The 18,460-nt window shown below is 38.0% G+C and overlaps 1 protein-coding gene across 1 annotated transcript in view; it reads left to right on the forward strand.

Moving 5' to 3' along the window:
• Positions 1-18,460, forward strand: part of TPH2 (tryptophan hydroxylase 2) — a 129,392-nt gene that overhangs the window by 23,402 nt on the left and 87,530 nt on the right. Inside the window, 1 exon segment of the mRNA XM_020968916.2 lies at positions 15,434-15,630. Within this exon segment, the coding sequence (XP_020824575.1) occupies positions 15,434-15,630 (197 nt within the window).

Raw genomic sequence — 18,460 nt, forward strand, 5'->3', positions numbered from 1 at the left:
TACCATTGGCTTTGTGTTTTGCTCTGCCAGTCTTCCTTGGCTGGTCAGTGGTAGGATGGCGTTATGAGAAAGGGATGGAAAGACATGGCCAAGATTTGGAATACTCTTATGGAGTGCAGTGAGTAGAGGGGACCAGTTAAGAGGAAAGAAGGACTCAGGGAATGAGTGGAAGGACAGAGGGAAGGAATCTTTATCTTATCTCCCCCTATGAAGTCATTGCTGTTATTGGTGTTGATATTGACTGGATTTTGACATGGTTAAGGTTGTAGGCAGTTTATGGTCCCAGGGTCTTCTAAATCCATGAGGCCAAGGACATGTGTTCTGTAGGGATATTTTGCTTTATTCTATAGAAATGTAAATAACTTTTAAAGGGGGAATGGAGTGTTTTTAATGGCTAAATTGCTAGATTTGGAGTCAGGGAAATCTAAATTCAGATCCCACCATTGACACTTAGTTGTCATGGGAGTAGAAGCACGTCATTTCATCTCCTTGTGCATGTTTCTCCATCCATATAACAGGCATAGTAACACCCATAACAACTACATAGGGTTATTGTGAGGCTTAAAGGAGAGAATCCATGTAAAAAGCTTTATATACCTTAAAACACTATGTAAATTTCAGCTATCAACATCATTATTAGGGCAGGTGAATTAGAAGGTGGCAACAATGTTGGGAAGAGTCCAAGTCATGCCTCACACCTACACAGATACAAATTAAAGTAGCCTTCTTTAGTTACCTGCTAATTATATGAGTGGGGTGATTAGAAAGAACGTAGTCCCTGGTATATTTCCTGTTACAAGAACCCACAGGAAAGGTGCCCCAGGATGAAGACACTTTGGGTTGGCACCCACTTATAACTATATTTCATGAGTCCTCAGTGATGTGTGTGATTTCACTAGTCAGTCTGAAGACACAATTAATTCAAGAGAAATGACTTGAGTGACAAGAAAAAATTCCTGGTGTTCTCATTATCCCACAGGTTACCACGTAACCAGTGAGAGGACACATATACATAGAACATGTTACCAGGAATCACTCATGGAGAGCACACTCAGATGGGATACATGGTGTGTGTGTGTGTGTGTGTGTGTGTGTGTGTGTGTGTGTGTGTGTGTGTGTGCTTGTGTGTGAGTGTGTGTGTGTGCTTGTGTGTGGGTCCAGCCAGAGTTGCTCACAATTTTGACCAAGCAGAGCTGCTAACATTCTCAGCTGATGCTCCCACGCTGCTCTTTGCTGTGAATAGTTAAATTCTCTTCTGAGCACTGAGTAGATCCTTTGAGCATGGGTGGCGGTGGGGGTAGTGGTAGGGAGCAGAGATGGACATAAAATAGAGAGGGGGTTGGTAGTATATCACAGAATCTATAGGAAGGCTCCAATCCACTCAAGCTACCTATAGATTTGGGAAGAAGGTTGAATGAGATACAGTTTGAGCTATCTGAAAGTGAGTGAAAATGAAGAAAACAGATTCAGCATAATATATCTTGAAGTAGTAGCCAAGAAGACCCCTCCTATAGCATTAGTGATGAATAATAGTGTTTCCTATGGCATTCTTGAAAGGAGTAAATGAGAATAGGAATCAACACAAGCAGAGAAAAATGAAGAATCTCTCTCTGTGTGGAAAACCAGTAGAGAAAAATCTATGTTGCTGTGATTCTGAAAAAGAAAGAGGAAGTGGAGAAGTGTAAACGTGCTGAGAGCTGTCAATAGATGAGACTCTGGTGAGTTTCAAGATTGACATTTCTACACAGAGACATGATTAACCACCCTCCCTTAGATGTCCATAGGATGTTAGATCATGAGCTTTTGAAAGACCCAACTGCTTCATCAATAACTGAGGGACTGACTATTCATTGGCACTAATATTATTCTTAATAGGAAACCCAAGCCTGCAGGGTATAAACACTGAAATTATTTTTTTTTAAAAAGATGTCAAATATATTTCCTCTAATGAATGAAAATTCAACATGGAAGTGGACCCCATGATTAGAAAATATCTTACGGGTTCTGAGGGGAAGTTCAAAAGTTGAGTAGTATTTGGAAGAACAGAAAATGATAGCAAAAATGTTGACTGGTGCCGGGGCAATATAGCAAACTTTCTCTGAAGTTATCCTGTTTCCTTTAGCTGGTACCATTATGTGTTGGTCTTGAGACTGACTCCGGCAGTTCTCTGGGCTCTTTGGTCATCATAACTTTGAAAAAAAAATCAGCTATACATTTAATAGGTAGTGAAGGATGATGCAATATTTCTCTCAATCTATCTTACTGCTTAAAAAGGGCTTCAGACTTTGCCTTGGTTCTTTAAATTGATTTTGAATTTCAGCATGATTTTTCTATTAACTTAAGTTAAGGTGAACTTCATTTTCTTCTCCCATAACTTGAATTTAGCTACTGTTACCTCTTTGAGTAACCTTTTGAATTTGTAAACTCAAAAGTAAACTTTCGACTAAACTCTTGAGTTTGGGTATCTATGATTCTTGGGCATCTGTAGCATAAGCAGCTGGGTCGATGGATAGGTAAGATAAATGAGACAATCCCAATATTCCAAAGTCCAGATTAATGGTTTAGTATGTGAACTGATGCTGGATTTCTTCACCTCCCATTTATCAGAAAAATCTCTTGGAATGGGAAAGGACTTTAGAATTCATCTAGTCCATATTTTTTTTTCCCAGTATGGGAGTCCTTTGTATGGTGTTCGTGACAGTTGATCATACAACTTCTACCTAAAGTGCCCCAATAACATTCTAAAGTATTTTAAGAGTTCTCACAGCATTCCAAGGCAACCCATTGGGTCTGTTGGAGAACCATCACTGTAACTTTCATCTATTCTCTTGGTTCTATCCTCTGGCAATACAGAAAAAGTCCTTTTGTCAAGGCAAATCACTTAACCTCTGCCTTAGTTTCCTCAAATGTAAAATGAGGATAATAACAGCATCTACTTCACAGGGTTGTTGTGAGGATCAAATGAGATAATATTTGTAAAACATACTTAGCACATAGTAGGCTCTATACAAAAGCTTCTTTCCTTTCCTTCCCTTTCCCTTCTCTCCCCCATCAGTGGATAGATGCTTTTGCCAATGCTGCATAGCAGCAGCTGGAAATGAAAGTGCCACATGCAGTTATGAGCGTCATTATACATGGATCGCTACCTGACTTTGTTGCCCCAAATCATAGCTGGACTATGGGAAGAGACTGCTATATGTCCCCCAGCAACCCAGTCTGACCCCCGTGTGGAGTTGTGAAGTGCAATGAAACCAATACAGTTAGATTCAGACTCAAATGGCAGTTGCCAATAAATCAATCCTTCCTTATTCTTGACTCTTCTATTTATAAAGCCAGGTGACACAGTGGATAGAGCACTAGACTTGGAGTCAGAAATAATTGAGTTCAAATCCTGTTTCAGACACTTGCTAGCTGTGTGATTCTGAACAAGTCACAACCTCTGACAGCCTCAGTTTCCTGATCTATAAAATGGGGGTCATAATACTACTACCTGCTTCCTGGGGTTGTGGTGAGAATAAAATGAGATAAAGTGCTTTATAAAGTGCTTTGCAAACCTTGAAGAGCTATATAAATGCTAACTATTATTATTATTATTATTACTAAACATAAGCATATTTGAAAAGAATAGTTTTGCTCAAGTCACATCCTGGCTTGATACAGGGGAAAAGTATTGGCCTTAGGAGTCCTAGAACCTGGATTCGAATCTGTTATCTGATGCTTAGTACTCATGTGAATCTAGGCAAGTCTCTTAACCTCCCCGGGCTCAGTTTCCTTATGTGCGAAATTGAAAGATTGGACTAAAAGCATCTGAGGTCACTTTGAGGTCCAAATCTATGTTCTTATGACTATTTAAACAGACTTTTAATGGTTATAGCATAGGACCAGGTTGTAGAGGAATGACCCATTCTCCTTGACATTCAGTAAGAGATCATTTTTTTTCAGTCATTTTTTCAGCCATGTCCTACTCTTTGTGATGCCATTTGGGGTTTTCTTGGCAAAGATACTGAAATTGTTTGCCATTTCCTTCTCCAGCTCATTTTACAGATGAGATCGATATCTCATTAAAATTGGGGTGATGATTCCAGGTCCCTCTTCTTATGATGCTAAAAGAAGGCATCTCTTGAATCCCAACTTCTCATTCATAGCCCCAGACAAAAATTAACATATGGGAAAAAATATTCATTAGAGATCCCACATAATCCTATCCAGTTTAAGGGCACATTAAAGACCTCTGAAACACAACAAGGCAGTGTCTAAATATGGAATTCATAGACCTTGCAATGAATATATTAAGCTTCAGGACAAAAGTCCCTTGTCTCAGGAAGTCTTTTAAGCTGCTGGTGAGCTCGACAGCTGTCATGCTGGTCACAGGTTGGCGCGGTAGGAGAATGGCCCCTGGAGTCATTGCTGCCACATGTCGGTAAACAGAAAATGAAGACAAAGCATCATCAGATAAAAATGAGTGTCAGTTCTAGGCTCTGGGCAATGTGATTTGTTTTGGCCATTGAGTAAATAATTTGGCTAAAGTTATTCCCCAGCAGAACACTAGATTAGAACTAGATCAGTATGTAACAGCAAGGTAGGTAGCAGTCTAGGGCACACATTTAGAAGGATGTGGAACAGGGCATATGATATGCTACTTTTGTTTTAGATAGGATTTAGTATAGGATTGTGATTTAACTGGTGTGGGGGAACTCCTGGTGTGCAAACTCCTTCTACCATTACAGCTCAGCAACTCATCTGTAACATATGAATGAATGAGCAAAGTTATTAAGCATTTATTATATGCCAGGCAATGTGTTAGCACTTACTTTACAATTTATAGTTTTAGAGAGTTTTCTGGGGCCACTGAGAGGTTAAATGACTTGCTCAAGGTCACAGAGCCAGTATGTGTCACAGGAAGAACTTCAAGCATAGGCTTCTTGGCTCCAAAGTCACTATACTACATACTTGCTCTCACATTAAAAAAAAAAGTTAAATTTTTTCATTTATATCTTTTATTTTTTCTGTCACCATCATTTCTAAATACATCCCTCCCTACTATCTTATCCAGTGAGCTGTTCCTTGTAACAAAGAATAATAAAAAAAAGAAAAATTATTGAGCAAAATCAAATGTATTAACTGAATCTGATGGCATATGCCAATTTTAGAGACATCTCCACTCCAAATGGTCATATGGACTATTTGTTCCTGACCTGTAAAGCTTCCTGAGCTCCTATTGGTCTGATCAGCCACAGCTGGAAACACTGTACCTTGACCCTGACATAGTGATGTCATTTTGGTTCTCTTTGAGCACGAAGAACAACAATCAACCATGTGCAATGTTAGATGCATTTTCTCATCTCTTCTCTGGGGCCAAGGTTGGTCATCAGAATTCAATGATCTTCAGGGCTTTGTTCGTTCTTTCTATGTACACTGATGTAGCCATTATGTATATTGTTTTCTTGGATTTGCTTTTTTTTGCTTTCTATAAATGCATGTAAGTCTTTCCATGTTTCTTCTCTTTCTTCATCATATTCGTTTTTTCAGTCTTGTCTGACTGCTCATCACCCCATTTTGGGGTTTTCTTGGCAAAGATACTGGAGTGGTTTGCCATTTCCTTCTCCAGCTCATTTTACAGATAAGGAAACTGAGGCAAACAAAGCTAAGTGACTTGCCCAAGGTGACACAAATCTGAGGCCAGATTTGAACTCAGGAAGATGAATCTTCCTGACTCCAGGCTTGGCATTCTCTCTACTGTGCTACCTAACTGCCCTATTGTTTTTTTCATAGCACAATAATATTCCTTACATTCAGATACCATAATTTGTTTAGCCATTTCCTAACTGATAAACATTTATTTTGTGTCTAGGTCTTTGCTACTACAAAGAGTACTTTTATGAATCTTTTTATGTATGTGGGACCTTTCTGTATCTGATCTCCTTGGTTTTTTTTTTTTGTCTAGCAATGGAATCTCTGAGTCAAAGAGTTCAGACATTTTTAATCATTTTCTTAGCATAACTCCAAACTGCTTTCCAGAATGGTTGGATTTTAAAATGCTGCCTTGCCTTGTAACCAATGCTTTAATAAGTTACTCAGTTTGGGATTCTCCTATGGAGATTTCTAGTTTCTGTGTTGGAAGGCCATACATACCCATATGAGAATTTACCTTTGTCTCTAAATTTGAGAATTACCTATGATTATTTTCTCAAAAGGTATTTATAATCATGAAAGAACTCAGAAGAGCAACCAGGCTGGGCCCACCTCTAAACTTCCAGAAATTCCAGTTGACTTTAACATTTCTCATTTTGTTCCAGTGTGGACTTGATTTATGGATCTTGGCTATGGAACACAGCCTTATTATAAGGAATACTAAGGGCTACTTTAACTTCCTTTAGATAGGCTAATCTTAATTAGAAACATTATAAGTTAGAGGTGGAGGATGAATGAGGTAGGGTTGGCTGTTCTTCATTAGCTTGGAAGGAAATGGATTGGTTGATGTAATGTATGTAACTTCACTTATATTTCTCCCATCAGTTCCATTGCCAGGCAGTCATTGTGATGGATCATGGATTCTATTATGATAGGAGACCAAGCTTTTTTTCTCCCTCCTCCTATTCTGCCTTGCTGAAGGGTGCCACCTCAGAGCGAAGATAGGTTTTCTTTCTGACTGAACTCATTTTATCCTGTTCCATTATTCCACATTGATTTGCTTTCTGGGCTTTTGAATAAAGCTAAGATAATATGTAGCTTATTGGAGTTCTTTGTGACTCCCCTGTAAACAACATTTGCTGATGCTTTAATTTCTATGAAATGGAGTGGTAAATTGGGAAGTAGAACAAAATTAAGCATTTGGAAGGTGGAGGCCATTTTCCAGATCTCTCAAAACCTAAGGAAGGTTGTATTGGAGACTTCCAAAAGTGGGCCTCTCACAGAGTTCAGCTTTTGACCAAAGAGACACACCTTTTTTTATGAACCAACAGTAGCATTTTCAGGTTATCATAGTTGAAAATAATTACAATAGAATTTAAGTACTGATGCTTTCTTGAAGTTGTTTGCCTCTAAACATATAAAATGTGCCATCTTTCTAAGTGTTTATAGGAACTGGACCTGTGATTTCACAAATGATTTTTGGGTGAGGAAATGACCTCTATCAATGTAGATTCGTTTTTTTCCCTGTGACTTATAGCTTTAAAATATTGCCTAGAGCAGTGATGTCAAACTCAGATAGAAACAGAGCACTAAACTGTCCATAAGTATCCCTCCAGCTATGTATTGACTTAGAAAACCTCAAATTACCATTATCTATTCTTTATTTCATTTTCATTTCATTTAATATTTCCAATTGTATTTTTAAAAATAATTTTTATTGATATCTTCTGTTTGTTTTATATCATCATATAAGTGCTACTCACTCTCTTCTTCCTCCCAGAGAGCCATCCCACATAACAAATAGTATTTTTTAGAGGAAAAAAACCCAATTAGCACAATTGATCAATACATTGAAAAAGTTCAAAAACGTGTAATGTGTAATACCTGTGGACCTCCCATCTCCATGAAGGGGTAGGTTGGGGCTATCTTCTCATGTTTCTTCATTCAAGTTCTGCTTGATCTTTATAATTACTTTTTTTTTTGTCATGTAACTGTTCTTTCCATTTACATTATTGTAATTATTGTGAATTTTTTTTTTTGGTTCTGCTTACTTCACTCTGCATCAGTTCATTATAGCTCTTTCTATACTTCTCTTTTTTTCATCACACACATCATTTCTTACAGCACAGTAATATTCAATTTCAGTTATGTGTTACAATTTATTTAGCCTTTGCTTAATTGATAAGATGACTTTGTTTCTAATTCCTCGCAATCACAAAAAGTGTTGCTATAAATATTTTGGTGTATATGAGGACTTTCTTCTTGTTGAAGGCTTCCTTGGAGGTATGTATAAGTCCAATGGATTCTCTGGTTCAAAAGATATGGAAGTTTTAGTCACTTTTTTGCATAATTCCAAATTACTCTCTAAAATAGTTGTACCATTTCACAGCTCCACCAACAATGTATTAGTGTGCCTATCCTTCCACCATCCCTCTAATGTTGATTTGCCATGTTTTATCATTTTTGCCAATTTGCAAGGTGTGAGGTAAAACTTAAGGATTATTGTGATTCACATATCTCTTATTATTAGTGATCTGGAACATTTTTTCATGTGGTTGTGAATACTTTGCTATTCCTCTTTGGAGAAATCTATATTTTACCTATCTTGAATAGCAATTCTTGTCAGAAAGTTGATACAAAGATTTTTTCCATTAAACTCCTTCCCTTATTATCTTACATGCATTAATTTTGTCTATGAAGAACCTTTTTAGTTTCAAGTAATCAGTTATTAATTTCATATTTCATAATTACATCTATCTCTTGTTTGGTTAAGAATATATCTCTTACCCAGAGTTGTGAGAGGTATGTGACCTATTTCTCTTTTACTTTTTTAATAGTATGATCTTTAATATTAAGATCACATATCCATTTAGAAAGTATTGTGGAAGGTAGAGTAAGGTGTTTGTCTAAACCTAATTTCTGCTAGATAGCTTTCCAGTTTTCCTAGCAGTTTTTATCAGATAAGGAGTATTTTTTTAAACTAGGAATTGTATGTTTTCCACTTTAGTGAGCACTAGGTTATTAAGTTCTATTGTTTCTGATTCTCCCTTGTCTGGTTCACTCCATTGATTTATCTTTCTTATTTTAAACCAATACTAGATAGTTTTGATGACTGCTGCTTTATAATATAGTTTGGAGTCTTGAAGCACTATTTGCCAAAGAAGTAGAGACCTCATCATTTCCGTTGATATTCTAGATCTTTTGTTTTTCCAAATGAATTTTTCTTTTTAGGCAACTGGGGGTTAGTGACTTTCCCAGAGTCACACAGCTAGTATATGACAAGTGTTTGGTCTGAGGCCGGATTTGAATTCAGGTCCTTCTGACTTCAGGGCTGGTGCTCTATCCATTGTGCCCACCTAGTTGCCCTTTTTCAAATGAACTTTGTTATTATTTTATCAAAATCTATACCCCATCCTCTTCCTCCCCCACATTCAAAGAAATTTAGAAAGACTGGGTACATAGGTATTGCTTGTGGGTCTCTTGGTTCAAAGGTCAAGGGTTAGATCCAGGGGACCTGGATATATCTTATACATAATCTTTCAAGTCAGTATCCCCTTGGCAATTTGATTAATATACCATCAAAAGTAAAAGTTAATTTTGATAGCATTGTAATTTTTATTATATTGACACAGCATAGCCACAAACACTGAATATTCTTCCAGCTATTAAGTTCTTTGTTTCTTTAAGGAGTAGTTTGTAACTCAATTTGCATATATCTTTTTTGTGCCTTGGTAAGTAGATGTTTTATGCATTTTATGCATTAGAATGGGATTTCCCTTTCTATTATTTCAGTCTCATAACAGCCAGGGGGATTGTAGAAGTTAGGTGACTTTCCCAGGGTAATACATTTGGTGGTAATAATAATAATAACAAACAAAATAAAAATATAGTGCTATAAAAATATGGCACTATAAGGCATAGCTAGGTGGCACAGTAGATAGAACACCAAGCCTGCAGTCAGGAAGACCTGAATTCAAATCTGACTTCAGACACTTCCTAGCCATGTGATCCTGGGCAAGTCACTTAACTTGGTTTGCTTCATTTTCCTCATCTGTCAAATGAGCTGGTGAAGGAAATCCACTCCAGTATCTTTGCCAAGAAAACCCCAAGTGGGACAAGACTGAAACAACTGAACAACAACAATAAGGTTTACAAAGTGCCTTACATGTATTAATTCATTTTAAACTCACAACAGTCCTGGAAGTAGGTGCCATTATTATCCCCATTTTACAGATGAAGAAACTAAGACAGAGAAAGGCTAATCAATCAATCAATCAACAAGCATTTATTAAGTATTTACTATGTGCCAGACACTGTGCCAAGCCCTGGAAAGGGCTTGCTTGGAATTACACAGCTAGTAAGTGTCTGAGGCCAGATTTGAATTCAGGTCTTCCTGATGCCAAGTCCTGTACCCTGTGCCATGCTACCTCTAAACCATTTACTTATCCTCCCTGAGGTTCAGTTTCCTCATTTGTAAAGTGGAACTAATAATAACTGCAGAACCTACCTTACCAGGTGGTCATGAGTATGAGATGAGATAATATATGCTTTGCAAACTTTAGGACACTGTATAAAGGCTATCGTCTTTCTCATCATCACTGTCATCTCTATTATTATGATGGCATATATCAGCTATGTCCATGTGAATATGTTAGATATTTGTTTCCCCCTGACTCCATTGCCTTGTTCATATGAAAATTACTTCTTTAAAATGTGAAGAGGGCTTTCTGCTGCATGAGAAAATGATGAGAAGCCCCATCCTGTGATACTTAGGACAAATGAGAGCAAATAATTTCCAAGAGTTTATTATGTATTCACTCCCCTCTGAGGCTATGCATGTGCCAGCCGTTTATTTTCATTATGTTTATTGTGGAGACAGTCCTGATATTAACAATGTGAATAAAACAAACAAACATTTTTGTTTGCTACCTTTGGAAAGCTCTTTAGGGTCCATAGACTCATTTAGGAAAACTTGATTGTATAAAACTCATTTGCAAAAGCAAATAAAATATGTGATCAGGGATGTAGCTTACCTGGCTAGCATATGAAATGGGGTAAAATACAGACTGAGTTCCAGTTTTACTCCATAGCATAGACTGGCAGCCCTGGGATTACTTGATTTGAGTGCCAAAGGAACCCAAAATGAGCTTATGGAATTACAGAATCTCGGCTTTAGAAGGGATGTTGGTGATCATCTGTTTCAACCTTTTCCTTCTACAACATCTCTGACAAATGCTTATTCAGCTTTAATTTGAAGATTTCTGGTAATTTGGGAACCAATGACTCCCTAGGCAGCCAATTCTACTTTTGCACTGATTGTTAAATTTTTCCTTGTTTGAGCCTAAATATGCTTCTTTATAGATTTAGCTGCTATTATGTTTGACTGAACTGACTTGACTGAATCTCATTTTTTAATGTCAGATGGTTAACTGCTGAGCTTTGTTTACTTGTGGGGCCCTTGTAGTAAAAAGGAGAAGACAGTCATGATTTCTCGAAAACATATGAATAGAGGTTTATACTCAAAGAGTTGGAATTTCAGGGAAATAAATCCATGCTTAGCAAGTTTGGGGTGTTTCAGTCTCTGGATGTATAAGTAGCCATCTCCTCTTGTGATAATGTGACAAACTCCAGTTGTTAGGCCAATATATCTGGAAGGAGGTCAGAATGTACAAGTGATGGGAAGAATGAGCAGAGGAAAATGACTTTTGATGTAAAGTTAAAGGTGAGAAAGCATGACTAGACAACATTTTCTGTGAAAAAGATTGTGTATGTATGTGAATATAGTGGACCACAATTTCAATATGGCAGCCAGAATGCTCATGTGATCTGAGGCTTCACTAAAAGGGACTCGATGTTCAGTAAATGGGAATTATGGTTCTGATCCTGCTTACATTGGTCAGACTGTGTCTTGAATATTGTGTTTGCTTGGGGTGCCACATTTTAAGAAAGTCATTGATGAGTTAATGAGCATTTGGAGGAGGACAGGCAAGGTGGCAGAAAGGCTCATGGTCAGTTTAATTAACTGAGGATGATTAGCCTGGAGAAGAGAAGACATAAAAGGGGAGGGGAAAACAGTACTTGAAGGGCTGTAAGGGGGAGGAAAAGTGATTATACTTTTTCTGACCACCCCTTCCTCCCCCCCCCCTCTTTGCCCAATATGTCAGAACCACAAGCAACAGCTTAAAGTCAATGTCAGTCAATAAGCCCTCATTAAGTGTTAGGTACTATGCTAAGTATTGGGGATGCAAAGAAAGGTAAAAACAGTTGCTGCCTTCAGGGAGCTTATATTTGAATAGAGGAGGTAACATACAAACAACAACTTTCTGGTAGAAGTACTAATCAAAAAACATGTTGAAAAGATGTGGATGGGGAGGACATGAAGGGATTCAATATAACCTATGGGCTGGAAAATCAATCAGGCCTGGAATAATTAAAAATTGATTACAGTGAAAGAGCTGCTTTCAAATAGTCCATAATAAAATAAATTAGGAAATATGTTCAGCCGTATAAGGTTCCCCCCTCCCCCCAGTCCCTTAACTAACTCTCTGCTTATCTTTTACTGCTTGTTTGGTTTTTGCTAAGGATGGGAACCCTGCTGTCCTAAACAAAAAAACCAAAAATCCCAATACCAGTCTCCTTTATATTTCCAGCCAGTCACAATATCTTAAAACAGAGAGCATCAAACGTCTCCTGTCTTCTCTCCCTCCACTGGATGAATGAATCACCATTGCTCTAATAGAAGTTGCTCTAATGATAACCCTGGTGGAAAGGCTGCATCTCACTTATGAATTCTAGCAGCAGGGCTCTTGGAGACAGCCTGCAGTTACCATCATGATCAAATATTTTTCAGTCCCTAAATTTGAAAAATATGTAAGAAAAACAGACTGTCGTTGGCCATGTCTCAAGAGGAGGAGATGGAATAAACAGTTGAATGAAATGGAAGTATTGTTGCTTGTTTATCTCACTGTAGGGGGAGCTCCCCCCAAGTCAGTTCTTATACTGATAAGAGCACTACAGAAGAGAAAAGAAAATGGAAGCCTATACAATATTGAATGAAAAGATTTAAAAAGGCCAACCAAATTTGAGCTTATAAAAAGAATATTTTTTTTCAGAAAATACAAGAGAAAATATAAAACATTTTGTCCTTTGATATATATTAAATATACTTATATATTGACCATGAACTCTTGTGAATCAGTTAATATTATACTTCTTTGCCATTAGCAATTAATCTTGTACTTATTGTTTAATAACAGACCAAACTAAGAACATTGGAGATATTTTTATTGTTGCAGAGTATGTTATTGGATTTTGCTTGTCTAGTCCAAGGTTACATAATTAAAAAAAAAAGAACTTTGTTATAATAAGTTTAGACCTTATATATAGAATCTGAATCTGTACATTATGAAGCAGTTTGGCATGATGGATAGAGAGCTGGCCTTGGACCCAGGAAGTCCTGCCTCTCACACAGAATGTTTGTGTGACCCTGGGCAAGTCAATTAACTTCTCAATGTTCTATGCAGCAACCTAAGACCAAAAGTTGTGGAGGAGTTGCTAACTTGAAATGGCAGAGAAATTTCTCTCATCCTGAAATCACCTATATCAGGGGAATCATAAGTGGAGTCTGTATGCCTAGCTATACCTTAGTGCCAATTATGTTAGTTCATACGTCTTTCCCTTACTTCTACTAGCCAGAACTTTTGTATTTTTAGGTACCATGTCACTAAGCTGAAGTGACAGGTAAGGATGACAAATCCATTCACTTGTCCTTTGGGATAACTAAGCCATCCAGGAAAATATATGGCCCCCATAATTTCCAACATATTCCTAAGCAGTTCTTTATTTCCTTCCTTCCTTCCTTCCTTCCTTCCTTCCTTCCTTCCTTCCTTCCTTCCTTCCTTCCTTCCTTCTTTCCTTCCTTCTTTCCTCCCTCTCATCCTTCCTTCCTTCTTTTCTCCTTTCTTCCTTCCCTCCCTTTCTTATTTCCCTTTCTCCCTCTACCTCTCTCTCTTCCTTTTCTCTCTCTGTCTCTGGCTCTCTCTCCCCCCTCTTTCCTTCCTCTTTCTTTTCTCCTTTTCCTTCCTCCATCTCCTTGTCTTTTTCTCTTCCTCCTTTCTGTCTCTCTCTGTCTCTATTTCTCCTCTTCTCTTCCTTCTCTCTCTTACCCTTTTCTCCTCTTCTCTCCCTCCCTGTCTTCCCATCTTTCCCTTTTCCTCTTTCCTCCTCTCTTGCTTTTTTTCTCATTCTCTCTCTTTTATCTTCTTTCTCTAATGAGTAAATGGAAAATTCTTTTTCAAATTATATAATAATTCCATTTTTTGCATTTGTATCTGAATAATTGGTTTATTTAGAGATAGGCAGGTAAATGGACGTACTTCCACATATGGACTATGACTTGAAATTATGATGGATTATAATATGAATTGTAATATAAGCAGATTATAATATGAAAGCAACATAGAAAAACTCTTGGGAGAGAGGATGATAGTGCTAGCTATGTTATCCTCAAGCGTATAAATGAAATAGGTACTTCCCTACTTTTAGATTTCTGCCAGGAGGGAAAGCAAAAGATTGGCATCAGAGGCTGGCTACTCTGCTGTCCTCAGAGAAAGGGTAGTGTGCCAGAATTATACTAATATTCATCTACCCCATTTGGCGATTGGAAAGGTGCACATAATTACCATTGGAGATGTTGGAAGTTGCAAAAAGTTTGTCCTCATAATGCTTTTCATAAAGTCCTAAATCTTTTCATCTACTCTTTCATGCTCTTGGCTTTCCTCCTTCAGATTGCTCAGCATCTTTATTAGTTTTTATCATCTAGATCAACTTGGATTGATTTGGTGGCTTTTTTCTTGAGTCAGAAGCAGACTTTCCTCAATATATTTATGTCCTTGCCCCCTTTCTACTAAAAAAAAAATCTTTCCAACTCAAGTTTTCATTCTAAATTCATCACAATCCCTAGGAGTTAGCACATTTTCAGTACTACCAATAATACTTGCCAGGCTGTAATTTTCTCATCACAAGCATCCAAGTCGAACTAACGCTAATCTTATTCTAATTTGGTTTGCATAGATCTCAGTGCTGGCACTTAGGGAAAGGTGAACAGTAATTTCTTATTCTTTTTCAATTGTCTCCCCCCCCCCATGCCTCACACACAACCTAGCTCAGCTGTTTATCTTATTTTGTTTTTTAGATTGCTTTGTGAGCAGTAGGAAACACAGTCGGGCAGAACAAAAACAATGGCTTTAAACAGAAAACATCCTGAGGATGAGACTGCTGTGAATTAGGTGTTGGGTTGGAAGGAGGAGGCAATCTGATGGATGAGTTACATTCTTATTTTCTTTTTGTGTAGTGGAAAACACCGAGGGATTTAGGGTTAGAACCCTTCAGGTCAAGTGCCAAGATCACCTCTTACTAATTGTGGGAAGGGAAATACTGACATTATCTATCTCATAGAGGTATTGCCAGCAAAGCATCTTATAAACTATATAGTACTAAATTGATAGGAACTAGAAATATATCCATACCATATTTCCTAGTTCATTGTAATAGTTGGAATATGATAGAAAACTGCTCTGAGAGTCAGGAACACTTGGGTTCAAGTCAAGTCACTTAACTTCCCAGTACCCTATACAACTCTTTAAGTTGATCAGTATCAGTAAAGGAAGTTTCTTCATTGAGAGTTCTCTATTCCAATGAAATCACAGATCTAGCCTACCTATAATAGGACTGGGGGTAGGGGATGGGAACTGAGCTTAGTTTTATGACATCTGATTTAATAATCTTCTATTCTCTTGTCCAGTGGCCAGCCCATTCCCAGAGTGGAATATACAGAAGAAGAGACTAAGACTTGGGGGGTTGTATTCAGAGAGCTCACCAAACTCTATCCTACTCATGCTTGCCGAGAGTATTTGAAAAACCTCCCTTTGTTGACGAAATACTGTGGCTATAGAGAAGACAATGTGCCCCAACTTGAAGATGTCTCCATCTTTTTGAAAGGTAAGATTTTAGGTATCTCATCCTTTCTTAACCAGTGTTTTCCTTGCCTTTTAAGGAATCAAGTTGGAGTTATGGCTCCTTTCAAAGCAAATGACAATTTAAAAAAGGAGAATTCAGTAAGCAATTGTAGATGGGTCATGGTGCCATTAAGCTGAGATGTGTCAATATGGTGAGAATGGAATTTGATTTGTGTGTTTATCTCAGAGCCAAGGACATACATCTCTCTGGTTGGTAGCTTAAAGGTTAAATCACAAAGGACCTTTTTCGAATTGTAGGTTCAGCTATGTTCAGGACCCAGGAAAAAACAGCTTAAAGACCTTTCTGATCAGGCTAGAGAAGCACCATGTAAGTTCTTATTTCCTGGTGGTTGGATAAAGGGAACTGAAACTTCAGTGACTTGCCTCTGTATAAAGAGTCACCAGGCACTTTCATTCTTTTAGTGTTTATTTCAATTCATGTTTGGGGGGAGGGAGAAGGGAAGGTCACAGACACCAGTTCACTATGTCTCCTTGGCTTCCTCCTTTCTCTGACGATAGGTATTCCCCAGAGTTTAGTCCTGGGCTTTTTGTTCTTCCATTTCTACCTTCTCTTGCACGTAGACTTTTCCGTCTTTATTGCTCTAAACTGCATTTCTGCCAGGGGAACCTGGAAATCTCTAGTCCCCATCTTCCTCCTAAACAGTAGCTCATAATTCCAGCTAACTATTTGGTCCCTCCACTTGGATGGACCATCGTTACCATAACCTTAGAGTCAATATTTCTAAAGCCAAGTTCATGGGAACATGTATTTACAGTTGAATGGGATTGTAAGCAGTTAGCTAGTCTGAGCCCTTCATTTTACAGATGAGGAAACTAAGGCCTAAAGAGTAAGTTGACCAAGGTAACATAGGGAGTAAGTGGCATGATTGGGATTTGAACCCAAGTCCTGAGGTACCTAATCCAGTGTTCTTTCTACTGGAAAGAATTTCTCCAATATATCAATCACAGCTCATAAGATCATGGTTTAGATCTGGAAGACACTTTAAGGTGACAAAATCCAACTCTGTCATTTTTTTCTTTTTCTTTTTTGCTTTTTGGTGAGGCAATCGGGGTTAAGTGACTTGTTCAGGATCACACAGCTAGTGTCATGTGTCTGAGGCCGGATTTGAACTCAGGTCCTCCTGACTCCAAGGCCAGAGCTCTATCTACTGCACCATGTAGCTGCCCCCAACACTGTCATTTTAAAAATGGGGAAACCTCAGTACAGAGAGATTATACAACTTGTCCTGAGTCACACAGCTGGTAGATCTGAGGCAGAATTTGAATTTGTCTTTTTCTGCCAACTAGTTCAACACTGAGAGCAGCTAGGTAACACAGTGGATAGAGTGCCAGGCCTGGAGTCGGGAAGACCTGGGTTCAAATCCAGCCTCAGGCATTTACTAGATATGTGACCCCAGGCAAGTCACTTAACCATGTTGGCCTTAGTTTCCTCATCTGTAAAATGAGCTAGAGGAGGAATGGCAAACCATTCCAATATTTTTGCCAAGAAAACCCCATATGGGATCATGGAGAGTCAGACATGACTGAAAATGATTGAAAAGTCCAGCACTGAAGCTATTGCTACACCTTTCTGCCACGTCTTTCCCCTCCACCTTTTGTCTCTTTCTGGTTGACTTTTCTATCAATAGTATTATCATTCTCCTATTCAAGTTATTTTAAAAACTTTCCCCTCACTCTTGGCCATGATGGCATACTGTCTTTTCAACTTTTTTCTCTCATTGCTTCCCTGCATAAACCTTCTGCTTGAGACAGTCTCCATTGTTCATTAGACAAGACTTATTTATCCCTACCTCCACACCTTTGCTCATTCTGTGCTTGCTATCTTTCTCTATGCTATTGAAATTCTTCCTGTGTTTCAAAGCCTGCCTCAGGCTCATATCTTCTGAAAATACTTTTCTGACCACTCTAGCCACAGTGATTCTTCCATTTTCTGAGCTTGGAACACCTGAACATTAGCCTTTAGCCCTCATTTGACACTTTCTGGAATCATAGATGCTGAATTGGAAAGATTCTGAATGGTGATTTACTGCCATCTCTTCATTTTGCAGATGAGGAAACCAGCTAAGTCAAAGGACTTGTTCAAGATCACACAAGTGATGGGATTTAAACTCATGTCCTTTGATTCTAAATCCAGTCCTCTTTCCATGGTGCCATACTTTGTCAAAGAAGGGATCATTAAAAGCCCCCAAATAATTTATCTTTAAAATATTCAAGGGTAGCAACCTGAAATGAAGGATGTAGAGGGAGGAGTGGTGATGTCATAGCATCAGTGAAGGTGGTTTATGAAAGCTGGAGTTGAAGATTAGGGTCATTTGGATGTTGGTACGAAGAGCTCTGGAAATGGCTTTCTTTTCAAAGTTAATTGGATCTTGCTTTCTGAACAACATTCTGCTCTTCCAAGGTTCTCTCACAAAGAGTGGACATCTTCAGAATGGACGCTATTACAAAACTGGTATCAATGGATGAAAATAACACTTAGGTATTTGAGAAAGAGACAGAGACAGAGACAGAAAGACAGAGAGACAGAGAGACAGGACACATGGAGTGCATGAATATGTCCTATATAATAGCATAACAGCATAATGAGGTTCTTTATAATAAAAAATTATATTATGATAGTTTTGTTTTTCCACTTCACAGCTACAGAAGCCACATTGATTTTTATGCTCATAATCAAGCAAATAGCAATAATAGATGTCTAAATAAATAGGATTGCTTTCATAAATATCAAAGAAATTATAATTGTAGAAGAGGAGAAGAGTTTGGTTCATATTACTTTGAGTTGAGACTAG

The sequence above is a fragment of the Phascolarctos cinereus genome, unplaced genomic scaffold (assembly GCF_003287225.1).
Source record: "Phascolarctos cinereus isolate Bilbo 61053 unplaced genomic scaffold, phaCin_HiC Scaffold_1;HRSCAF=81, whole genome shotgun sequence".
Classification (NCBI taxonomy): domain Eukaryota; kingdom Metazoa; phylum Chordata; class Mammalia; order Diprotodontia; family Phascolarctidae; genus Phascolarctos; species Phascolarctos cinereus.